Here is a 20725-nt window from a genome sequence, read left to right as displayed (position 1 = left end):
TACGTCAGCGCAATATAAATTGACTCGTGTTTTTCATTTAAACGTTTTCGCCCCGTCCCATTCGCTTTTTGCTGCCTTCAATAATTCGACTGCAGCAGCTGCAGTTGCTGCCACTTAAACCTGAAATTAACTTTGGCCCAGGAAAGTATGCAGTGAAGAAACATGGCAAATCGGACTACGTGAGCCGGCAATACACGAATGTGCTGCACTGTACTATGCTAGTACACAGTCCGCACTTGTGGCTGTGCCCTTTTTTCGTGGCCAGCTTTTCTCTTCGTTTTGTATGGCTTGATTATTTCGTTTGGAATTGATGCTGCCATCAATTATAGAAAACCACAATGAGGAGCAGGATGGGAAAAATGAGTTCGGTTAGCAAGGCACCAGTCTCTGATATAAGTACAGTGAGCGAAAATTATGCTAATTAGAATAGCTTACTCAATGAAGTTAGAGTCTAGAATTTTGGGTTTTTATTTATGCTTTATTGCTTAAAAAAATTTACAAAAATGAACTATTTTCATTGCAAATGCGGAACATTAAAAAAAAAGCATCTTGATTACCAGGGGTAATCCTATTACCATTTAAATGCAGTATTATCTTCTTTTTTGAGAAGACCTATGATGTTCACCGCCAACAACTAAAATAAAGGCTCACTTATTTAATTTGAAGCTTTTTACCTATTTTCATAAACTATAACATCATAACCATTGGATTGGCTCAAATTACCCCTGTGAGTAATTATGCCAGGGATTTGATATTCATTAATTAATATATCGGATTGCAGCTTTTTCAGCACCTGAATTTCTCGTTCTAGAATTTTCTTATTAAATCGCATTTCTGTTTTAGCGCTCAGTGTGAATCAAGAGTAATGGAAGGCCGGCGTGCAATTGAGTTTCCATTGCCGCTGGCTGATTGGTTGGTCGGATGGCTTTAAAGCCATAGCTTTGTAATCGATGGCCCGCAAAAGCGCTGGCCAATGCTAAAATAAACCGAAATCAATTTGGTTAAGCCCCGGCTGGGGGGCAGACCGACCACCCACTTAACTAATCAGGATAAATAAATATTTATAATTAATTTAAAATATAAACAGCAGAGCGCCCTGGCGGCGCAATTAATTTTGGCTAGTTTGGGCGCAAGATGGAAATGGAAAACGGAGAGAGAACGGCAAGGAAAGCGGAAAACTTTCATTTTGATAACAAGGCAAACAAGCAAAGTGCTCATCGCCCAAGATTCGGGCATATGAATAAATGACTGAATGCATGAATAAGCAATCAACAATAATGGCCCCGAGATGCGGAATCGGGGTTGAGGGGGTGGATGCTGATGCTGATGTTGATGGTGTGTGGGTGTGGGTGGAGGATGGGGGTTTTATGAAAATATATGCACAGCGCAAAGGTGAGGGTTCAACATCCAACACTGGCCATGGTCAAGTGCCAGGAGGTGCGAACGGGATGCCCAGCTAATGAGCCAAGTCATCAGGTGTCGAACAAACGGGGGGGTGATGGGTGGCGGGTGGTTCAAGGCGGTTGAAGGCAGCCCTATGTGGAAGGTGGAAAGTGAAAGCAAAGAGAGATGGCGTGAGCCTGCGCGTGTTTAATGAACTGCAATCAATGGCCAGTGCCAGTCGATAAGAAACCTGAAAGGCTTCCGATTGTGCGTGCAACACGGTGTTGACCGCAAATGCACACACTCGAAGGAAACATTACACAAATGCTTAAGAAAAAACTATATCACTTTTTGAAATAATATATTTAATGTCTACCATGAACACATTTAAGAAATAATATAAGCTTATACTTAAAAAATAATAACGCATAAATAACAAAGCAAATAACACCCACTTAACTCTCGTATCCTCAAATTGTAATTTATACTTATGTTCTACAGTCCTTGTCATCCTGGCAACTTTAACAACTGAAAATTTCAATACAAAAATGTTATGAAAATATTTCAAAAAGCTTTATAATTTTTTAGTAATTTTCATTTGAATTAGGGACAACATGAATTCAAATATATATATATTTATACATTTAAGTATATCATAACAGTTTCTAAAAAATTTCAATTAAAGTTAAAGGCATTACAAGTACGTAAAGAAGAATTTATTTAAAATATGTATGATCAAAATATTTGAGTTCAATGGGTTTTACGAACTTACACTTTATGTGAAACATAATTTTTTTTCCATTTCGCTAAGTGCTTATCAGACAAATTGATATCTAGTGATTTACAGAGTTCCCTGTTCATTAATTACGCACATTTTGTGGAAATTTATTTAAACCAAAAAACCCAAAGCAAAAAAGCGAGGACATGCCTCACACCCTTTGCTTGCGTGAATCGGGCCTGGACGTGAAATTGCTTTCAACATTTAATTACAAAAGGTTCGTGCGGTGGTTTATTTCTGGCTCATCAACCGCACTTTCAGCCACCCGATTTCCCACCACTATTCGATGCAATTTGTTATCAAAACCCAAACACGCACCTCACCTGCGGAATCGTCGTCTTTGTTTACCTGGCCGTGTGTGTGTCTGGTGTTTCGGGGTAAATTAAAGGGATTAGCCCGAAAGGAAGCTACATGTGTGTGCCAAACAATTAGCCACAATATCAATTTAACACAAAACAGCCGGAGTAACCAACGCCTCGCCTCGAGCTCAAAACAAAGCGAATCACTCCAATCCGTTAGGACCATTATTGATTGAAGCCTCTCTCAAGATGCTTATATTAAATTAAACTGCACATGTGTGAACAAAATAATCAACCACAACCCAGAAGAAACAACTATTATACAGCCAGTATATTGTCAGCAGTATTGGTAGCAGCATGGGTCCTCTTTCTCCGGCTTTGTGAGCCAACTGTGCGGCATAAAACATAATTGAATTGATATAATGTGAGGCATTCGGAGTGGCATCCATCAGGCCCAAACAACAATGGCCACCCACATGGCAGACATTCATGGTTATGTTTATTGGTCGCATGCAAATACGAAGCTCAAAAGTCGGAGAAGTCTGTAGATATATTGGGGATGAAGAAGATGGGGATGCCATAACTGATGGCAATTGCTCTGTGGCATTCTTATTGATGAATGTTAGTAAAATGAAGAAATACTTTCTTAAAACCACAACAAATTAAATTAAACTGAAAAGCCATAAGGACCAAAAGCAATAACTAAGCAAAAAAGAGGTTTCCAATTTTATTTGTGGATTTACGTCCAGGCACAAATAATTTATTATCTTCTCAGTCAGAACAAAAAAAAAATATTTAAAAGTCAGAATATTTAATATTTTATTTATTAATTGCCGTCGGGTTCAATGCAGCAATAAGTGTTATTGAATCTAACTCCCAAAAAGCCATACAGCTCATATTATCAGTTATGTTTTTGTAGGATAATACAAAAATGTTTTGACCAAACTGTCGGCAATATGAATAATAATTAATCACAATCACAGCATATCTGCTCTCCTTTCTAACCAGAAAAACGTTAATATAAGAGTGTTTATAAACAGCCGACTCTATCCGCAAATATAATTTGTCATAACGAGTTTGAGTGCATTAAAGTCCTCTAAAAACATTCGGGAACACTGCTGACTGTGAGAATTAGCAATAAATGTTGACCAAAATGTTAGTTGAATGCTAAGTTTTCATAACGCATAAAAACTATAAAAACTTTTCAGCATTTCAATTCATAATTCAACACATAATTATATCATGCCGGCCTTGTCTATCTCCACTCCACCGCCCTCGTCCTGTCTCTTACTCGTGCTTTAGCCCCATCTCTTTCGCTCGCTTTCGGACTGGGGCCAAGCGAAATATGTCAGAAACTTTTCAGAACTGTAACAGCGCCAATTTGTCTACAAAAACGTTGACCGTAGACCACTCACAATCCCCTAAAACATTTTCCCACCCACTTCAAATGTAATTTCAACTCAAATTTCAGTGTGTAAAATTTATGCAAATATTTCTATGCTCTCTCCCTGTCTAAAATATTCCGTTGTAGTTGCTTATGCATTATGCTAAATAATTGCGAGCATTTTTTTCCCCTGGCGAAAGTTACGAGCGAAAGGTCCAGTAATATCCTTTATACTATTTTGTGTAGCTGAAATATTGCGTTAATTATCACGAAATGCCACAGAGTATATATGTATGCAGATATACATGTAAATGGCCAGCGGCTGGTATATCTTTTTGATCCTGTTTGTGTGTGTGCAACCGAGCAATTTATATTTTTGTTAATTTTGTTCATTTTTGGCCACGCGTAATTACATGAAGAATTCATGTGTAAAATTTTGTTATTGTGTTTGGCGTCGTAAATTGTTTAACTTTAAAACATTTATTGGGTGTTGGCCGACCCATCCGAAAAACCAATTTTCACTGGCACAAAGAAAGTGTGGGATGTTTTTCAAGAATGTTTTTTGGGGGAGCAAAGCAAATGACAGCGCAGCTAAGAAAACAGAACTTGAAAAGTAACATACAAATAATAAGGGACAAGTAAATATACTGGAAATACTGGAAAGCTTTCTTTTCATTTAATTGTGACTATTATTATTTCGTCAAAAAATTGTTAAAAAACGGTTAAATCTCCAGACAATTAGTTTTGGTAGTATCTCGGCGTTTTATCGTTCTCTTGTTCTTCGCGTCTGTCGCTCTTTATGACAATAAAAATATTTCCCATAAATTATCACAAGTGAGTTCATCACATGGCTTGCACTTTCCCTCCACACTTTCCCGATTTTCATTCACTTCGAGTGCCCCCTGGCGACTCGCATGTCTGCAAAAAGTTCGTCTGGCTTTAGTTTACCAACAGCTGGTTCCGTCCACGCCCCCCGACATTTTAGTCCTTCACTGAGTCGGGGGATAAAGGACCCCATCTAAAACCAAACCCCTTCCTTATACCGCGCTCATTTGTAACAAAATCTGGGCAAGCTCTGCTCGGTGGCGCAGCAGAAAGTTTATGAGAGTGCGGCTTTTTTACATACGTATGCCATGGCCGTAGTCGTAATTTGCCAATGGGAGTATATCAAATTCAGTTGAATTTGAAGCTCCCAGTGTTGTAATTGAAAAAAAATGTTTATGTTTTACAAAACATTGGAAAATTGTTTAGGTCATAGATTTTCAGTAAAAAAAATGTATTTAGCAATTAGAAAACATGCTTGTGTCGATTTAATTTAAAACTAAGCATAATTAAATATATATGATATAACGGAAATAAATAGAGCCTGACCACAATATTATTTAAAACATTTTAAGCTCTTGTCTAACAAACATAATATAATCTTTAAGAACAATATGATATCAATAAATAAAGGTATTTCAAACAAATTATAGAGTAGATTTTCTGCCCATGAAATTTGTATATCCTTTTAGTTGCCGTTGGAAGGATAAAGAACAGTTTATTTCCTTTCAAAACGACACCCCTGGCTCGCTCACATGCATACTTGCGTAAATATACGAGTGTTTGTGCAACTGCATATTGTCATAATGGTGAACGCATGATATATTGAATTTTGCAGTCAATAAACGTTTTATGATCACAGCTGCACATATTTCACAATTTTCCTCTCGTTTTTACCCACATTTTTTGCCTCTTTTGTCATGACGAAGTTGCATAAAAGTTGTCGTGGAGCAACGGAAGATAAATCCGTTGAGGGCAATGGAAAAATTTAAGGTCATTATGGGAAACAAACAGCATTCTTTGGTCTTAAATCGAGGTAAGCTGTTGCCGGCGTAAAGCCTGCGCTTTTACAGACTCCTGACAATCCATCGAAAGACCATAAAATTCTTTCACTTGCCAGACAAAATCACTGCTGACAAAGATTCATCATTCGTCCTTTAACACCGGCACTTGCCATATGCCACGTCCATGTGGAAATCTGCAACAAACACTTGAACTGCAGGAGGGCCGACGTAAAGCTAAGCCCGGCCTAATTTCCAAAGCCAAATGGCCACAGCCTCAAACTGCAGAGGCTGGAGTGAAAAAAAAATAGTAGTCATAAAACGAAACGAAGACAACACAACACAGGAAGCTGTCGATGAAAATGAAGATGAAACAGCAGGAGCAGTGAAGAGGGCAATAAGCCCTAGTCCAACAAATATTGAGCTTTAAGAGGCAGTGCAAAAAACTAACACCTAAATCGGGAGGATTATTTAGATTTGGATAGGTTTTCTCTTCACCTTTTTTTTAATATTACGCAGGCAATAATTCAAAAGGTATAAAGCAACCACTTGAAATATATCGTTCAACGGTACAGCTACCTTTTCAAATGATTAATAGAGAACAAAATAAAATTCTAAATTAAGTCAAACTATTATTGTTAAATTTTCTTTTTCAATAAACAAATAAAACGTGTAAATAAAAAAAAATACTAAAATATAAAAATTTCTTTTCCTTTGTGATCAGTGTCGATAGCCTAGCTCTTCACTTTGAGGGCATGTTTTCTCCCAGTGTACAGGCATTGATTATGCTGCGTTGCTATCACGATTTCTATTTGAAAACAAAGCCCAGGCGAAAAATAGCAGTGCGAGAGCAAAGGAACCGGGAGCAGCGGCAAAAAATGGCAGCAAAGAGGTTTACAACTTCTCGTAAGGCGGCTTAAACGATTTGCGAGTTTATGGAAAGCCAAACACACACTCAGCGCAAGCACACACGTCGAAGTCATGTCTGTCTGCGTAAGTGTGAGCATGTGTGGGTGCCGAGGGTAAGCGGAGGGGTCGGGCATATTGTAAAACAAATGGAAAATTGCTTTTTGATGTAGTCAGTCAACTTTGCCTTGCCGGCTGCTGGCTGCTGGCTGCCTGCTGCCATCATCGTCATGGATAAATGGTGATGGGAATGCAGATGGAAAATGGGAAATGGAAAAATAGGAGTGGAAAACGACAAAGAGGACAGCCATTGCGATGAAGATCAGTGCTGCGATCTAAGCGCGAAGTATTAAAATGGCCAATTTATTTTCGATTCTTACTTCTTAACAATATGTTTAATTTGTCAATGAAATTTAAAGTTTATAGAAAAATAGTACTTACATGGAAAATTAGCTTTACCAGTGATATTAATAGCAAAAAAGTAGAACGTTTTTGGAATAATACGGTTTAATATTAAAAGTGCTCTAATTTAAAAATGCTAACTATAAGAGAAAGAGTTAGCAAGAACTTTATCAATCTTGTTGTTATTATATTAACCGGAACACTCAATCTGAAGTTACCAACTCTGACGAAGATACTGGCCATGCGTCGGTTTGTTGCCCTGGCAGGCAAGTTTTAAGGCTTTAAGCGCCCCAGAGTGTGCTGCACTTTCATCGGCTGCAGTTCTTAATCCCATAGGGTTTATGTGCGAGAGCCAAGAAAAGGACCACGATGATGATGGAGATGACGATGACGATGACAGCGATGTCACAGCCACTGTAACCAGATTCAATATTGTTTCATGCCTTTGAACTTCAATGCGAAGGCTTATGTGTTGAGCCAAAACCGAAGGCTTTTAAAATAACAAAGGGTGCCGATAAAATCCCCATTTAAAATTGAGTCTTTCTACACTCGCAAAAACATAAGCTTCAAACAGAGATGTGTGATAAAAAATGATGTTCGCTATGTTCATCAATTAGATAACAGGAGAGTTTTTTTTTCATATAAGCTAATGTATAATGCAATTGATTATACCCTACAAATGTCTATCTGAGTGTATAGAGATTGTAAATCCCAGTTTGAATGGAATGTTTTGCGCTCTGTGTGCCTGAGCCTCTACCTTTATGGCACCGCATCCATATGAATAAATCCCACTACCTTTTCAGATTTCGGGCAGGCGGCGCTGCGAGACGTGAATCTGCTGGTTGAGCCGCCGGCGGTGCGAAGGGGTCAATCGGTGGCCCTACGGTGCGACTACCAACTGGACGAGGCGCCACTATACTCCATTAAGTTCTACCGCGGCCAGATGGAATTCTACCGCTACACACCCGGCGAGTATCCGCATACCAAGGTCTTTCAGTTCCCGGGCATCAGAGTGGACGTAAGTTGCATCCTTTGCGGAGTTCGGCTTATCGTCTGATGGAATGGAATGGGTGTTTTTGAATTTTCTCCGCAGGAAAGCGGCTCGAACGCCACCATGGTGCTCATCCGCAATGTCAGCTTCGGCCTGTCCGGACAATTCAGCTGCGAGGTTACGGCGGATGCACCGTTCTATTCAACGGCCACGGCCTACGCCCAGATGCAAGTTGTGGGTGAGTACGACTATCTGACTTTCTGACTATCCGACTATCTGCCAAGCTGACGGGAACTCACGGCCATCTGACAATGACAAACAGATCCTGTCTCATTAGTCGCTGGCAAAGGCGTGACTGGGTTGTGCAGCGAACAATGGGCAAAGATGGGCCCTTGTCGCTCCACAGCAAGCAATTAAAAGTTCACCAAAGTCCCGAATAAACACTTGTGCACTTGGGGAAATAATGGTCTAAAGGGAAATGTATATTCGCCACCAAGAAAATATTTTTTCAAGAAGTTTTACAACGAAAACGGAATCATTACAAATAGTGAGATCTTGGATTCTTTATAAAAGTTAAAAATAATTTGAGAGTGAATCTGAATGACAAGCGTTAAGCAGAAAAGCTGTAAAAATAGTAATTTATTGCAAAAATCCATGTTATCCTTATAAAGAGTACATCGATAATACATAAAAATAAAATTGCACTCATTTTTAAAATACATGGAAAAAAGTATTTAATAAAAAAATATACATTTATAAATTTTCGTAGTGTAATCATGACCAAAAAGCAAGTAAACAGCTTTCGAGTCTAAGCTGAACAAAACAGTCCGTTTTAACCATCAAATATTTGTCTCTTTCTTTCGCTTTTAGAATTTCCGGAGAAGCGTCCTCAACTTTTTACTGAGCATACGCGATATGACCCCGGCGATGTTCTGCGGGCCAACTGCAGCACTCTGGCATCTCGACCCCGAGCTGACCTTCGGTTTACCATTAACAATATACCCGTAAGTAAAAAGCAAATCAAGGCTTTCAAATTAAACGTAATCAAATTTAAATAATATAATAACACGTGTGAAGATTAAAGTGATTTGATCTCGGAAAACTCCAAGAACCTTAGGGCAAACCGCTTTACAATCGGCAGTTAAAATGCCTTACATCACAGCCTGCATTGATTGTTAATTAATGTCTAAGTGTACCAAGACGTTTGGTGCAAGTGCGTGGGGGATTTGCCTAATTAAACAGCTTTGACTTGCCTAACGGCATCGTAAATCCTTTATAATGGAGCCCACCACTCCTGTTTGGGAACATGTGTGGCTTTCGCTTAATCCTCGGCGACGTGCCTCACAAAATTTGTTCTTTATTTATGAATATGATGTAATTTAATCAGAGCCAAGCGACTGAATTACAAGGGTCTCATCTTACCTACTTAATTAAAAACTCAAGTCGAAGCCCAAACAAGAAACCGCAGGAGGACGACCGACCGCCTTACAGGCAAAATAAAGTCAATAAAGCAAAAAAGGGTTGTATGGCAGGCCTGTGATTTGGCTCTGCGATTTCTTCTTTTGTCATTTATCATAACGATATGGAGGAAAGGCTCAGCAAACAAGTGATACGCATGTATATAAACAGCAACGGTCATAAAAGTAGCAGGCTTTCCAAAAAAAAGTCACATAAAACGCTTTATACCTCTCGGAAATTACTTACACTTGGTAATATAATACACCATTCTATGTATATTTAAATTTATCTACCTAAAACCCAAAGTTGCTAAATCTCTGGCGGTCACTGTTAATATACATATGTCCACCATAGGCTCTAGAACCATTAGTCATTCGAGGGCGCATCCAATTCCGCATCAATTTTGCGAGCGCTGCTAATCAGTTGCATAAATCAGCAAAGAAATGCTTCCGGCAATCGTTTTAAAGCAATGCCAGATCCCAATTCTTTGACCTAGCCTCGAAATCCTTTTTTGTTTCCTTTTTGCCCGAAATGTTATTAATCATAGCCGAGACATAAAATAAATTACGTTCAACTTGTGGCAAAAACGAAATTGCCGGACGGGCCAGTGGACAAAATGGCCAAAGGACAAAGGACAGCGGACAACGGACAACGGCTTTTAAATGAATTTACGAGATGAACAAATTTTCAGTTGACACGCCCGCTGAACGAATTCAACTTTTCTACGATTTCCCAGGGTGCGGGCAAAGGGACAAAACAAAAAAAAAAAAATAGCCAAGAAGAAAACTTATTAAACGCTTCATAAATTTTTATATTATGTCTACCCACATCATCAGACATAACGTGTCCTCCTCTGTCCGTCTGCTTTGTTTCTCTCTTTTCTATTTTCTGGCTGTTCGCTGGTGTTTGGTTGTGTAGGTGCTTAGGTGTGTGTGTGTGTGGGTGTGTCTTATCCTGTCGTTTTATATCTGTCGGCTGAAGTCTACTTTTCGGGGCTCCTGCACACACATGCTACCAGCGCTCACATGCAGGCCGTTTAACATTTTATCTAGGCTTCTTCGCAGTCAACTAATGACAAAAGCCGAGACAAAAGTACGCCGCTGTGTTCGAGGATTGTGAATAGTATGGTCTAGTCTACCCGTCTGTCACATAAAATGTTGAATCTACACAGGAGAAAATACCACAAAAATCGCTCATTAATTTCGGATTCTTAAACCTTTTTTCTCTAATGACTTTTTCCGATACAAGCACAGCACAACAACTTAAGTCTTCAATGATTGTAAACAATTTGTAAAATATCTGAAAGTATACAATTTTGACTTTAATTTTGGAAATCTGAAGAAAACTGTTTTTATGATTTTAAATTAAAATGATTTTCTGAGGAACTGAAGAATATTTTTTCTTATAAGCTACCATTGCATATAAAATTAAAATTAGGTTCTAAATCAATTATAAATTTTAATGAATGTCAATATGAAACCAGTAAGGCGTTATTTTTTTCTCTGTACATGTTTATATGGCCTGAAAAAACAACAAGAGGATGGAAAAGTAAGGCTTCCATTCCAGTGGCAATGGCCGTGCAATTTAGTGTCATATGCCTGAGCTGTATATGCCTTTTTGATATTGAATTATGATCAGCCCGCTGGAGCTGTTCTCGCTCTTAAAATTAGATAGAAGGCCAGGGATAATACTCTGTCACACAAAACAATGCCATAAATAATTCGGAGCTGAGAGATTGACCCAGCACGTGTTGAGTTCGAGATTAAAGCTTAATTTGATATGTGTACTCATATGTGTGTGACCCACTGCGGCAGAGGAGCGAACAAAAACTTTAACGACTCACATAATTTGTTAAAAAGTTTCTGTCATATTAATGGAAAAGTAGCTCAAAATGCACTAGACTTTTCCCTTCGACCCGTGTTTTTCTTTTACGGGGGTTGGGTGATTCGGGGGAATTAGTTGAGATTAGGGCCAAAGTCTGACCATTAGACGTGCGGATTTGTGCGGCCATCGATTTTTGATAAATTATTTATTGAGCACAGAAAACTAAGGACATAATTAAAGCTTGGCTTAGCCATGATTAATGGATGGCCCTGTCTCGGCGAAATCGATACTACAAAGACCGAATGTGAGAGAAAATTAAAGGCACTTAATTGAGGCGAAAATATTTCGTCATTCGGAATACACAACTTATTTTTGGTACACATAAAATGCAATTTCGCACTGAGAAAATTCAAATCTAGAATACATTCTGAGCTCTGGGTATTTACCACACAATTTGCATAATCTCATCTAGGCAGAAATTATCAAGACGATATTAATTGCCAGGCCATCAAAATAGAGTTGGCCAGATAGCAACCCGAAACACAAACGCAAACAAACTTTCTTGTTTGAAAACAATTTGCTGGGCCGAAAATGTTTAGGCCAGCAAATGCCAAATGCTCATTTAATTGCCCAGAGGTTGAAGGTTGAGGGTTCTCGATGCCATAAAGGTAAATCACAAGAAATATGAGGGTATTTTCACTTTCGGGTCGCTGCCTCAGCCACATGCTTAATTAAAGCGCTTGGCTTCTTAAGAGTGTCTCGTAAATTACGCGGCATTAAATCGGCAGAGCGAGATAGGACATGGCACCAGAACGAGATAGAAGCGGGAAAAAGAAAGGGGATAGAACGAGGCAGAGGCAGAGAAAGAGGAAGGGAATTGGGCAGGGCAAACTGAAAATGACTTTTTATGACGCTGCGTCTGGGCTTTTCCTCTGCCAGCATAAAAATAAAAATAAAATTCAAATAAAATAAAATAAAAAGGATAAGCCAAAAAACGCACAAAACCCAAAACAAAATGTAGGTGTGTGTGTGTATGTGTGTGTGTGGGTGGGTGAGATGCTGTTCGTAAAAAGGGTTAAAAGGCGAACAACAACAAAAAGCGTGCGCTCCGCAATAAAGCGCTTTTGCTTTTAATGTTGTGGGTGAGTGGTAGGGAAACGAAGGTGAAGAGATCCTTAAGAGCCCCTGCACAGAGAAAAAATAATAAAAGTTTATTAAAAAATTAAGCCAGAGATTGCATTTTAAGTTCAAAAAATTAATATCTTAAATTAAAATTTATTTTCAAATGTCTAAGTTGGGAAATTGGGTATTTAATAAAATTAGAGTTTATAAAAATTTTAAAATTCATACAATTAATATATTACTAAAAATACTCAAGTTGTTAAATTGTATTTGCTTTCCAAACGTTTTAAATTTTTGTATAACCCAATTTACTTTAATATAAATTTTTTCTGAGTGCACCCCTTTGGCTGACCCAAATTCCGGCAAAACCCGTTATATCTTACACCTTTTTGTCTTGAAGGGGACCAAAATACATGCATAAGTAAATGGCGCTCAAATGAGTTTGTAAGTGGAAATGAAATGCATATTTATTGTATTTAAATTGCCAGCGAGTTTTCCGGCGCATCTTTTTTTCCGGCTAAGACCAGGTTATCGTATGAACTTTGCGGAAGGTGTGGGATCGAGAGGGTGGGGATGAATCGGCAACAGGACATGCAGCAGAGCGGAAATGGCAGCACGAGCGTTTTTAAAATGGCGCCTGCATTTCTCGCCATCTTTTTTTTTCTCTGCAACAATGGACGATGCGCCATTTGCGACTAAAAGCATTGCACGGCAGTTTAGAGTTTTCTTTTCGCGCCAAAAGGAAATTGTGTGCGAAGCAAATGGAGAACTCAGGCAAATGAAGCGGAAAGCTCGCACAGGAGTGTCGCATATGCATACAAAAAAAATATATATACATGTCTGCAAATGTGCATAAAATATACACGTCAGCAGTCAAGCTTAGGCGCTGCTGTTGGTGTCATGGCGGAAATGAAATTTTCAGCGCTCCTCAAAAGGCATCAAATAAACAGTTTTCAACGGCAAACAGCCTTCAGATGGACGCACACACTTGCATACACTCGAGCAAAACGCCGGACACTTGGCAAGGGGTGAAAAACCAACCAGGCGGATGAGTGAATAAGTGTCTCTTGATGTTTCTGTTGTTGCCATAGTTGTGTGTAACATTGAAAACTCGTTTTTAAATGGCAATGCCAGCAGCAACAACAATCGCAGTGCCAACAAAACAACATCGACAACAACATGGCCAACAACTCGCCACAAACAACAACAAAATATGACATGCCCATGTCCGTTCGTTTCGTTTCGTTCGCATTCAGCATCCATTTCCTTGCCTCGAAGCTTCCACTGCTTTTCCAGTTGCCAGGCCAAAAGCTCAGCTTCTGTGCTGCACTGAGAGAATAACCTGCTTGATTCTAGATATTTTCAGTAGCAACAATACTCAGCTTGTTTCAGTCTGCTCAGATTTTATTGCCCGGAAAAAAAATGTTGTACATAAATTACATTTTGTGATAAGTGAATTAAACAAGTATTCTTAATATAGAAATTAATAGTCTCTCTTGATGATATGTTGATGATTTTTTGATGATTTTTTGATGATTTTGTCGAACTTTTTATTGCACATTTTGCCAGAGAATAAATTAGTTGGGACATGCAGAATTTGGCAAAGAATTAACTTAATATTTCTTAAATTAATATTAAAAATATCTTAATAGAAATGAATAACTTAATTTTTAAATGTGTTAAAAGGTTTTTAACATATTATGCTATAGACGAGCAAGGGCTTGATGGGAACATTTTATTTTTCATTGTCACTTTCAAAAGCGGTGTGTTTGAAACTGCATTTTACAAAATCGACTAAATTTTTTCTCAGTGAAGTGGTCAAAGGCTTGGTCACTGGCAAGCAGGCATGGCCGAAAGTGCAACATGCTTGTAATATCCCCACACACATTTATACACAGACAGAAAATGGGGCGAGTTGGCGAACAGGCAGACGACAAATTGCCATTCATATGCAGTTGCACAAAACTCAATGCGAAACTCTACCACTTTTTTCCCCTTTTTATCCTTTACTGCTGTTATTTCTCCTTTATGCCTGCATACTGGAACATTATTTTTGGACTTATAAAAGGAATGTGGACATAGGGGTTAAGGGTTGAGTGCCTCGAAAGCGGAAGGGAAAATCAGTTGCAACTGCAATTGCAGTTGGAAGTACCATATGAATAATTTAAAGCATGTAGCTCATGTAGCACTCTCGATTAGTATTCAAAACACCAAAAACCCAAAACAATATTGTGGTAGAAGTCAGGCGATTGATTTAATAGGCTAATATATGGGCCATTTACTTGCAGAACAGAACATATGAGATTTTCTGTTAGTATTTATAACCACTAAAAGTGCTTCAATTTTTTGACTTGAGTGGCCAAAACTAACAAATATAAAAAAGAAAAACCTAAGCGTAAAAATCTTCTCCACAAAAAAGAAAAATGTATTACTCAATTTTTTTTTATTATAAATATTATGTTGATTAAAAACTAGATTTTGTTTTAATGGACAATACCATTGCATTTATTTATTAATATGATATTATAAAAATGATTATTAAAGTCTACAAATTACAAAAATGCTTGGTTTATCCAGTAGAATTTCCGATATTTTCTATTTGACAGCCACCGCTAAGATTTGATTTTCTTTTTGTGACAGGTCAACACGGAGGAAACACAGTACATTCAAACGGTTGAGAACCTGATTGCATCCCGGCTCAGTTTGAAGCTGCAGCTGCAGGCGATTCACTTTGTGGCCGGCCTCAGTGGCCATGGAAATGGAAATGGTAATGGTAATGGCAATGGAAATGGCAACGGCAATGGGCTTACGAACGCATTGCACCTGGGTGGCGGAGGCGGGGGACTCGTCCTGCGATGTACAGCGCAAATTGGCGATCTCTATCAGGAATATAAGGAAATCGAGCTGGGCACACCGCAAAAGGATCCGGTGCCGGCAAGAGGTAAGCCTCAAAAGCATAACTCTCCACAGGTGCGGAGCACTGAGAGGAAAACGACTTATTAAATTACCATTCTTAAATCAGATATAGCCTTTTCTTTAAAATCTAAAAACAATTTATATTATATACATTTTTTTTTCAACTTATTTTTATTTGTGATTGCACAGCTTGTTGGAATTCTATAAACTTACATTTATATGCAAACATTTTAAATTAATAAATAAATATTTAAAAACTTAAGTCAATCTTTAGATTTCGAGATAATTCTTTTATCTGGTGTTCCCTGTTTTTTTCTCGACTTACTATTTTCGGTTTCTATACAAATGCATCTAAATTTCTATTGCAGTGACGCTGTCGTCGGGAACCGGAATCCGTGGCTTCTTGGAGACCTATTTCGCCACTTCTTCGGCCCACAGTACTTGGCGGGGGGCGGCTGGGGGCGTGGCGATTTGGCTGGCAAGCATGTTAACCCTGCTAATTACTGGTAGCTAAATCGAGGGGCTAGTCAGCTGGAATACATGGACGGAGGGATGGCGAGTGTGTATGGCTTATCGAACAGCGATGGAAATTAGGAAGCCCTCGGCCGTAAACTGCATTATTTATCTATCTCGAATGCAATTTAAATTATACACACACACACACACGAGTTGTCCATGTGATTCCCGTTAAGCTCACACATGCACACTTAAACCCTATGTAATTGTAAATATTTGCTTTAATGATGTGAACGGATACACGTAAATGAACTCGCACTCACACCCACGCGCTCACATACACACAAAAACGCGACTAATTGTTAATTAATGGATTATTTAATGATGCATAAAATATTGGATAAAATATTAATGTTTCATTTGCATTTAGCTTCAACCCAAGCGAATATCACCTTAATGTTTAAGTGAAGTAAAAAATGTAAATCGTTGAAACGATACAAAAAAAAACACACACACAAAAAAATGTAAACAACTGAAATGCCAATGTCAAGACAAAACCAAAAAAGAACATTCAAACCAAAATAAACAAGCAGTAATAATCAACTTTGTGTGGCTTTTTTTTTTATTGGGATAAATTAAAAGGGTTAGGAAAGTGAGAATCGTTAAAGATCAATTTGAGGCACTTCATTTTGCAAAATGTACAAAAAAACTTTGATTTTCAATTTAAAAATAATCAATTAATTTATATAGGCATATTAAAAAAATAATTATAACTGGAACAAAATCAAAATATTTCACTTGCTTCAATAACTCGTGCAAAGATCTTTAATAGACATTCTTATCGATTTCTTCGTTGGCAAATTAAACTGAAACATTTAAATGACAGTGCCGAGTTCAGCAGCAACCAGATGGGTTTTTCAAAAGATAAAAGGAGGAAAGCCAGACTTTCTGCCTTTCTTTTTTTCACTTAACGCTGACAAGTGAACCAAATTCGATTTCAAGCGCGTTTTGCGAGCGGCTTAAAACGCCACAGCGAGTTGCCATTAGAATTTCGTTGCATAGTTTTAGGCCGCTGCTGTAAAATAAACTGCTTGCTGCTAGAACGACTGCAAGCAGTCCATATAATGCAATTAAAATCAAATACACATAGTTCGCAGAATAGCTACGTATTTAGCTCTGCACTTTCCGAAAAAGTCATTAAAAGATAAAATCGCAAAATCAATTAGCCAGAAACTTAGTCTGGCCGCGACTCGGGGTCCAACACTTTCTAGGGCCAAATAGCTACAATCAGTGATGATGATCCAGACTTTTTGTGGCTAAAAAATATATTCGAAAATATAATATCTAATAAATAAATTTATCCCATTATCTAATCTTAGAGTTTATAAAAAAAACACTTAACGATTTTTCTGGTTAGTTAAAGGGGATATTCAAATTCAATATTCTTAATGTTTTGATGAAGACATGGGGCTTAATACTTTACAAAATATTTGCATAATTAAGGCAGCACTAAAGCTTTAAGTAAAATATGATCTAAGCAGCCGATTGATGGTGTATTTTTTTAAAATAAAATTACTCTTGACAGTTGACTTAGTAACAATTATCGGTTTTAGCTGATTATAGTCTAAGCCCTGCCCTACTTATTGGACAGAAACATTTTTTTGTAATCCTTTAAATTGTAGCTTCATAATCAAGCCATAAAAGTTTATAATATTTCTGATTATGGCTATACATATTTTAGTCTTAGTTTTTTCTAATTTTGTCTAGTTTTTACTCCCGATTTTCGGCATCTCTGAGTGATGCTATACTGACTCGAAGCGAAGACCGAGTTTTGGGCGCCATCTAGCCTGACCATAAATTGCAACACTTTTATCGCCGTCCCAGGCCCGCCTGCTGTTGTCCTTGTGTGCCGCCTTTTTTTGGCCCTGCCCACTGCCGCTTCTGCTTGTTCTTGTTCTTGTTCTTCCTCGGCCTTTGCCGCCGCACAGTTGCACAGCTTCCGATTTCCGTTTCCGCTTTTGCGGTGCCCGCCTTGAAACTGGTTTTGGTTTTTATTTGCCGCACACTCGCTCGCCTCGATGCCTGCATAAGTGGGCAGAAATCAGCTCCTCCACTTGGCCACAAAGTTTGCTGTTCGCAATGCTTTCGGTTTTTTGGCAAACGCATTTTTTCATTACTTTTCGACTGGCCGGGGGCCAAGTTGCGATGCCCGTGGCCATTGGGCATTCGGTATTGGGTGCTGGCTGCTGGCTGCTGGGTAAATGCCTGATGGTAGATGGCAAATGCATTTGCTTGCATGTGAACGGCGGCTGCGATGGCACTTCCGCTCGCCGCCTCATTGGCCACGCCCTCAGAAACCCCAGCCCCTCGTGAAAATACACTATACACACAGAGAGAGTCAGCCAAAAGAAGGCAGTGCATGAAATACTTTTATGCAATTGAAACGAATTGCGGAAAAATGATTTATGCCACAGCATTAAAGCCCAAATTGGTACAGTCAAGGGGAAGCGACCATGATGTATGGTTATGCGATACGCTTCATAGGGCAATCGGCTTGATAGCATTATCCAAATATACGGGTTTAAGAATTAAGTACTCTTGGTAATCAGAATGCAGCTCAGATTCAAAAAATCGAGTTTATGTGCTATTTATTAAAAAATATTTATGGGATTCAGACAAAACGATGATTCAGATTTATTACTAATTAATCTTTTGCTGAAATTTAATTTAAAAAAATTCATTTAAGTCGGATAACAGAAAGCACTCGGCATTAAGCAAGTGTCAAAAAAAATAGGAAACGTTATTTTATACAATAAATAGTAAAATAAAATAAAAAATATTAACTTGGCTGACTGAGATTAATGAAACTCATTAAAAATGTTAGTTCTGAAATGCAAAATGCGATATCTAAGAAGAAAATTAAAAAAGAACTGAAGTTTCCGCAAACGCAACAATCTAATTATGATCTGGTAACCCTTATGATCTTAAACACGGATATCTATAATTCTATAATATCCAACAGTATTTAAATTTTAATTATCCTTAAATAATATTTTTGGAGGAGCTTTTGAAAGTTTCCCATTATATCCGAGCGTTTTTTGCTGTAGGTACAGGAAACCAGTTTTATTACTTTGGTGCCGGTGACCAATGCTGGCTAGTGGTGGCTGGTGCCCGCTCAGTGTCACTCTGGGGCAGCTCATTAGAGGCCAATTAATTAATTGAAGCCTGCCAAATAGACCGGCCGAGCGGCCAGCCAATATAGCCATAAAAGTGAACGGCCGACAGAGAATGGAGACCAAAGGCATGGCTGGTTTACCAAATGAATTGCCATAATGACTGGGGCAACAGCAGGAGCCTTTCGCCAGTCGGGATATAGGAGGTTGAAAAAGGAGAAGAGTATCGAAGGAAATGGTAGAAAAATTGGGGCCCATGAGCAGGAAAATAGCACATGGAATGACATATTGGCCAACGGATTTGATTCGTCTGTCGGAGTTCATGGCATTTGACCAAGGCCATTTGAATTTGACTTTAAATGTCCAAAGAATCTGTCAGAGGCCAGCACACGCCACTTCCTTCCTTTTCTTTTGTAATTTTCTCTCAGTGCTCCGGTCAACAATGACATCGTTAGTGCTTAAAACACAGTGATACCATTTCCACTTTCATTTCGAATGCAAGGCTAAAACCTTCAAATTGTTGTACGACACAATTTAAGGATTATGCACATGGGAATAGAGTTTTAATAAGCGAATCCATGCTTATGGGCACCACTCCCGACTTTGGTAATTCAGCTAGGCCATACATTAGCATAAATTTGGCCAGCCATTGTCGTGGTCTTATTCCAGGGCATGTGTCAGGACCCGACTGATGCCATGAATATTTTATTAACATCGGCACGCTCCAACTTTCGACCTCAAATCGAACTTATGTATATACGAGCCGTTGCGGGCAAAATAATAGCAGTAATGTCATTCACAAAAAATAAGAATTTATTTATTTGTTGCACGTTTTTATATGATTTTATGATAACTATACACCCCGTGAACACCGAACTTTCGTAGGACTTATGTTTCATCTGGTCGCCAAACTAGACTCAGACCTAGAACTAAAAAAATAGTTAAGCATGGTACATTTTTCGAAAACCTGTATTCGTTATCCAGTTATTGAGGTTCAAAATTATTAAAAATATATTTTTTTTTTTTTCAACATTGAACATTCAGCACAACTAATTATATAAAAGAAAAATAGTTTACTTTGTGTTCACTTTTGGTGTAAATTGTGTTATTTTAAATTCTTTTCCAAGTTCTTTTTGCTAGCAGGTTGCCCTTTGCTGTTCATAAAAACATATGGGGAGATGCGGCGGTTCTTACTTAATTCCGCCAACTGAATTGGGAAAAATGAAATTTTCACACGAATTTACATTGATATTGTTCGGCGCTTCTACGTGCAGTGCGCTGACAAATCGTCATTAATAATGCCTAGATGAGTGAATGGCTGAGCGTTTTTCTCTGTGTGATCGGGAGGCGTAGGAAACGGATTTGTGGGCGTGGAAACAATGGAGGTTCGTTAGTGCAGCATCAAACCTGGCGAGCGGCAATCAAAATTCAATTTATTTACGCACACAATTTGATTTTGATATTTTTCACGCCATTTTCGCGGATTTCCTTTCTCTGTATTTTAATGTGACTACCTCAGTTTGTGGAAATAAAATTTAATTGCAATCTGCTGGGGCGATACAAAGGACAAATTAATTAAGGGTAAACTAAAATGATAGCTAATAAGCATTGCTGGCAAAAACTAAAAATTTAATTAATATTCTCGTTCAAACCAGAAATTACACGACATAAATTCCAATGCCAAAAATTGCCAGCCAGCTAATTACCCAACATAATTTATTTTAAATGTTATCCTTAAAAAAAGCAACAAAATATTTTCACAACAAATATTATCACAAACAACTAATGTAATAAATACTAAAATACACAC

General features: G+C 38.2%; 1 protein-coding gene across 1 annotated transcript in view; it reads left to right on the top strand.

The window, feature by feature from the left end:
• The window catches only part of LOC128264664 (uncharacterized), a 35348-nt gene extending 19003 nt beyond the window's left edge, over positions 1 to 16345 (top strand). The window contains exons 3-7 of the mRNA XM_053000277.1: positions 7779 to 7993; positions 8069 to 8204; positions 8837 to 8970; positions 15011 to 15311; positions 15655 to 16345. Coding sequence (XP_052856237.1) covers positions 7779 to 7993; positions 8069 to 8204; positions 8837 to 8970; positions 15011 to 15311; positions 15655 to 15800 — 932 coding nt within the window. The 3' untranslated portion in view covers positions 15801 to 16345. The remainder of the gene's footprint in view (positions 1 to 7778; positions 7994 to 8068; positions 8205 to 8836; positions 8971 to 15010; positions 15312 to 15654) is intronic.
• The last annotated feature ends 4380 nt before the right edge of the window (positions 16346 to 20725 follow it).

The sequence above is a fragment of the Drosophila gunungcola genome, chromosome 3R (genome assembly GCF_025200985.1).
Source record: "Drosophila gunungcola strain Sukarami chromosome 3R, Dgunungcola_SK_2, whole genome shotgun sequence".
Lineage (NCBI taxonomy): Eukaryota > Metazoa > Arthropoda > Insecta > Diptera > Drosophilidae > Drosophila > Drosophila gunungcola.
This window is presented reverse-complemented; position numbering and strand designations above follow the sequence as displayed.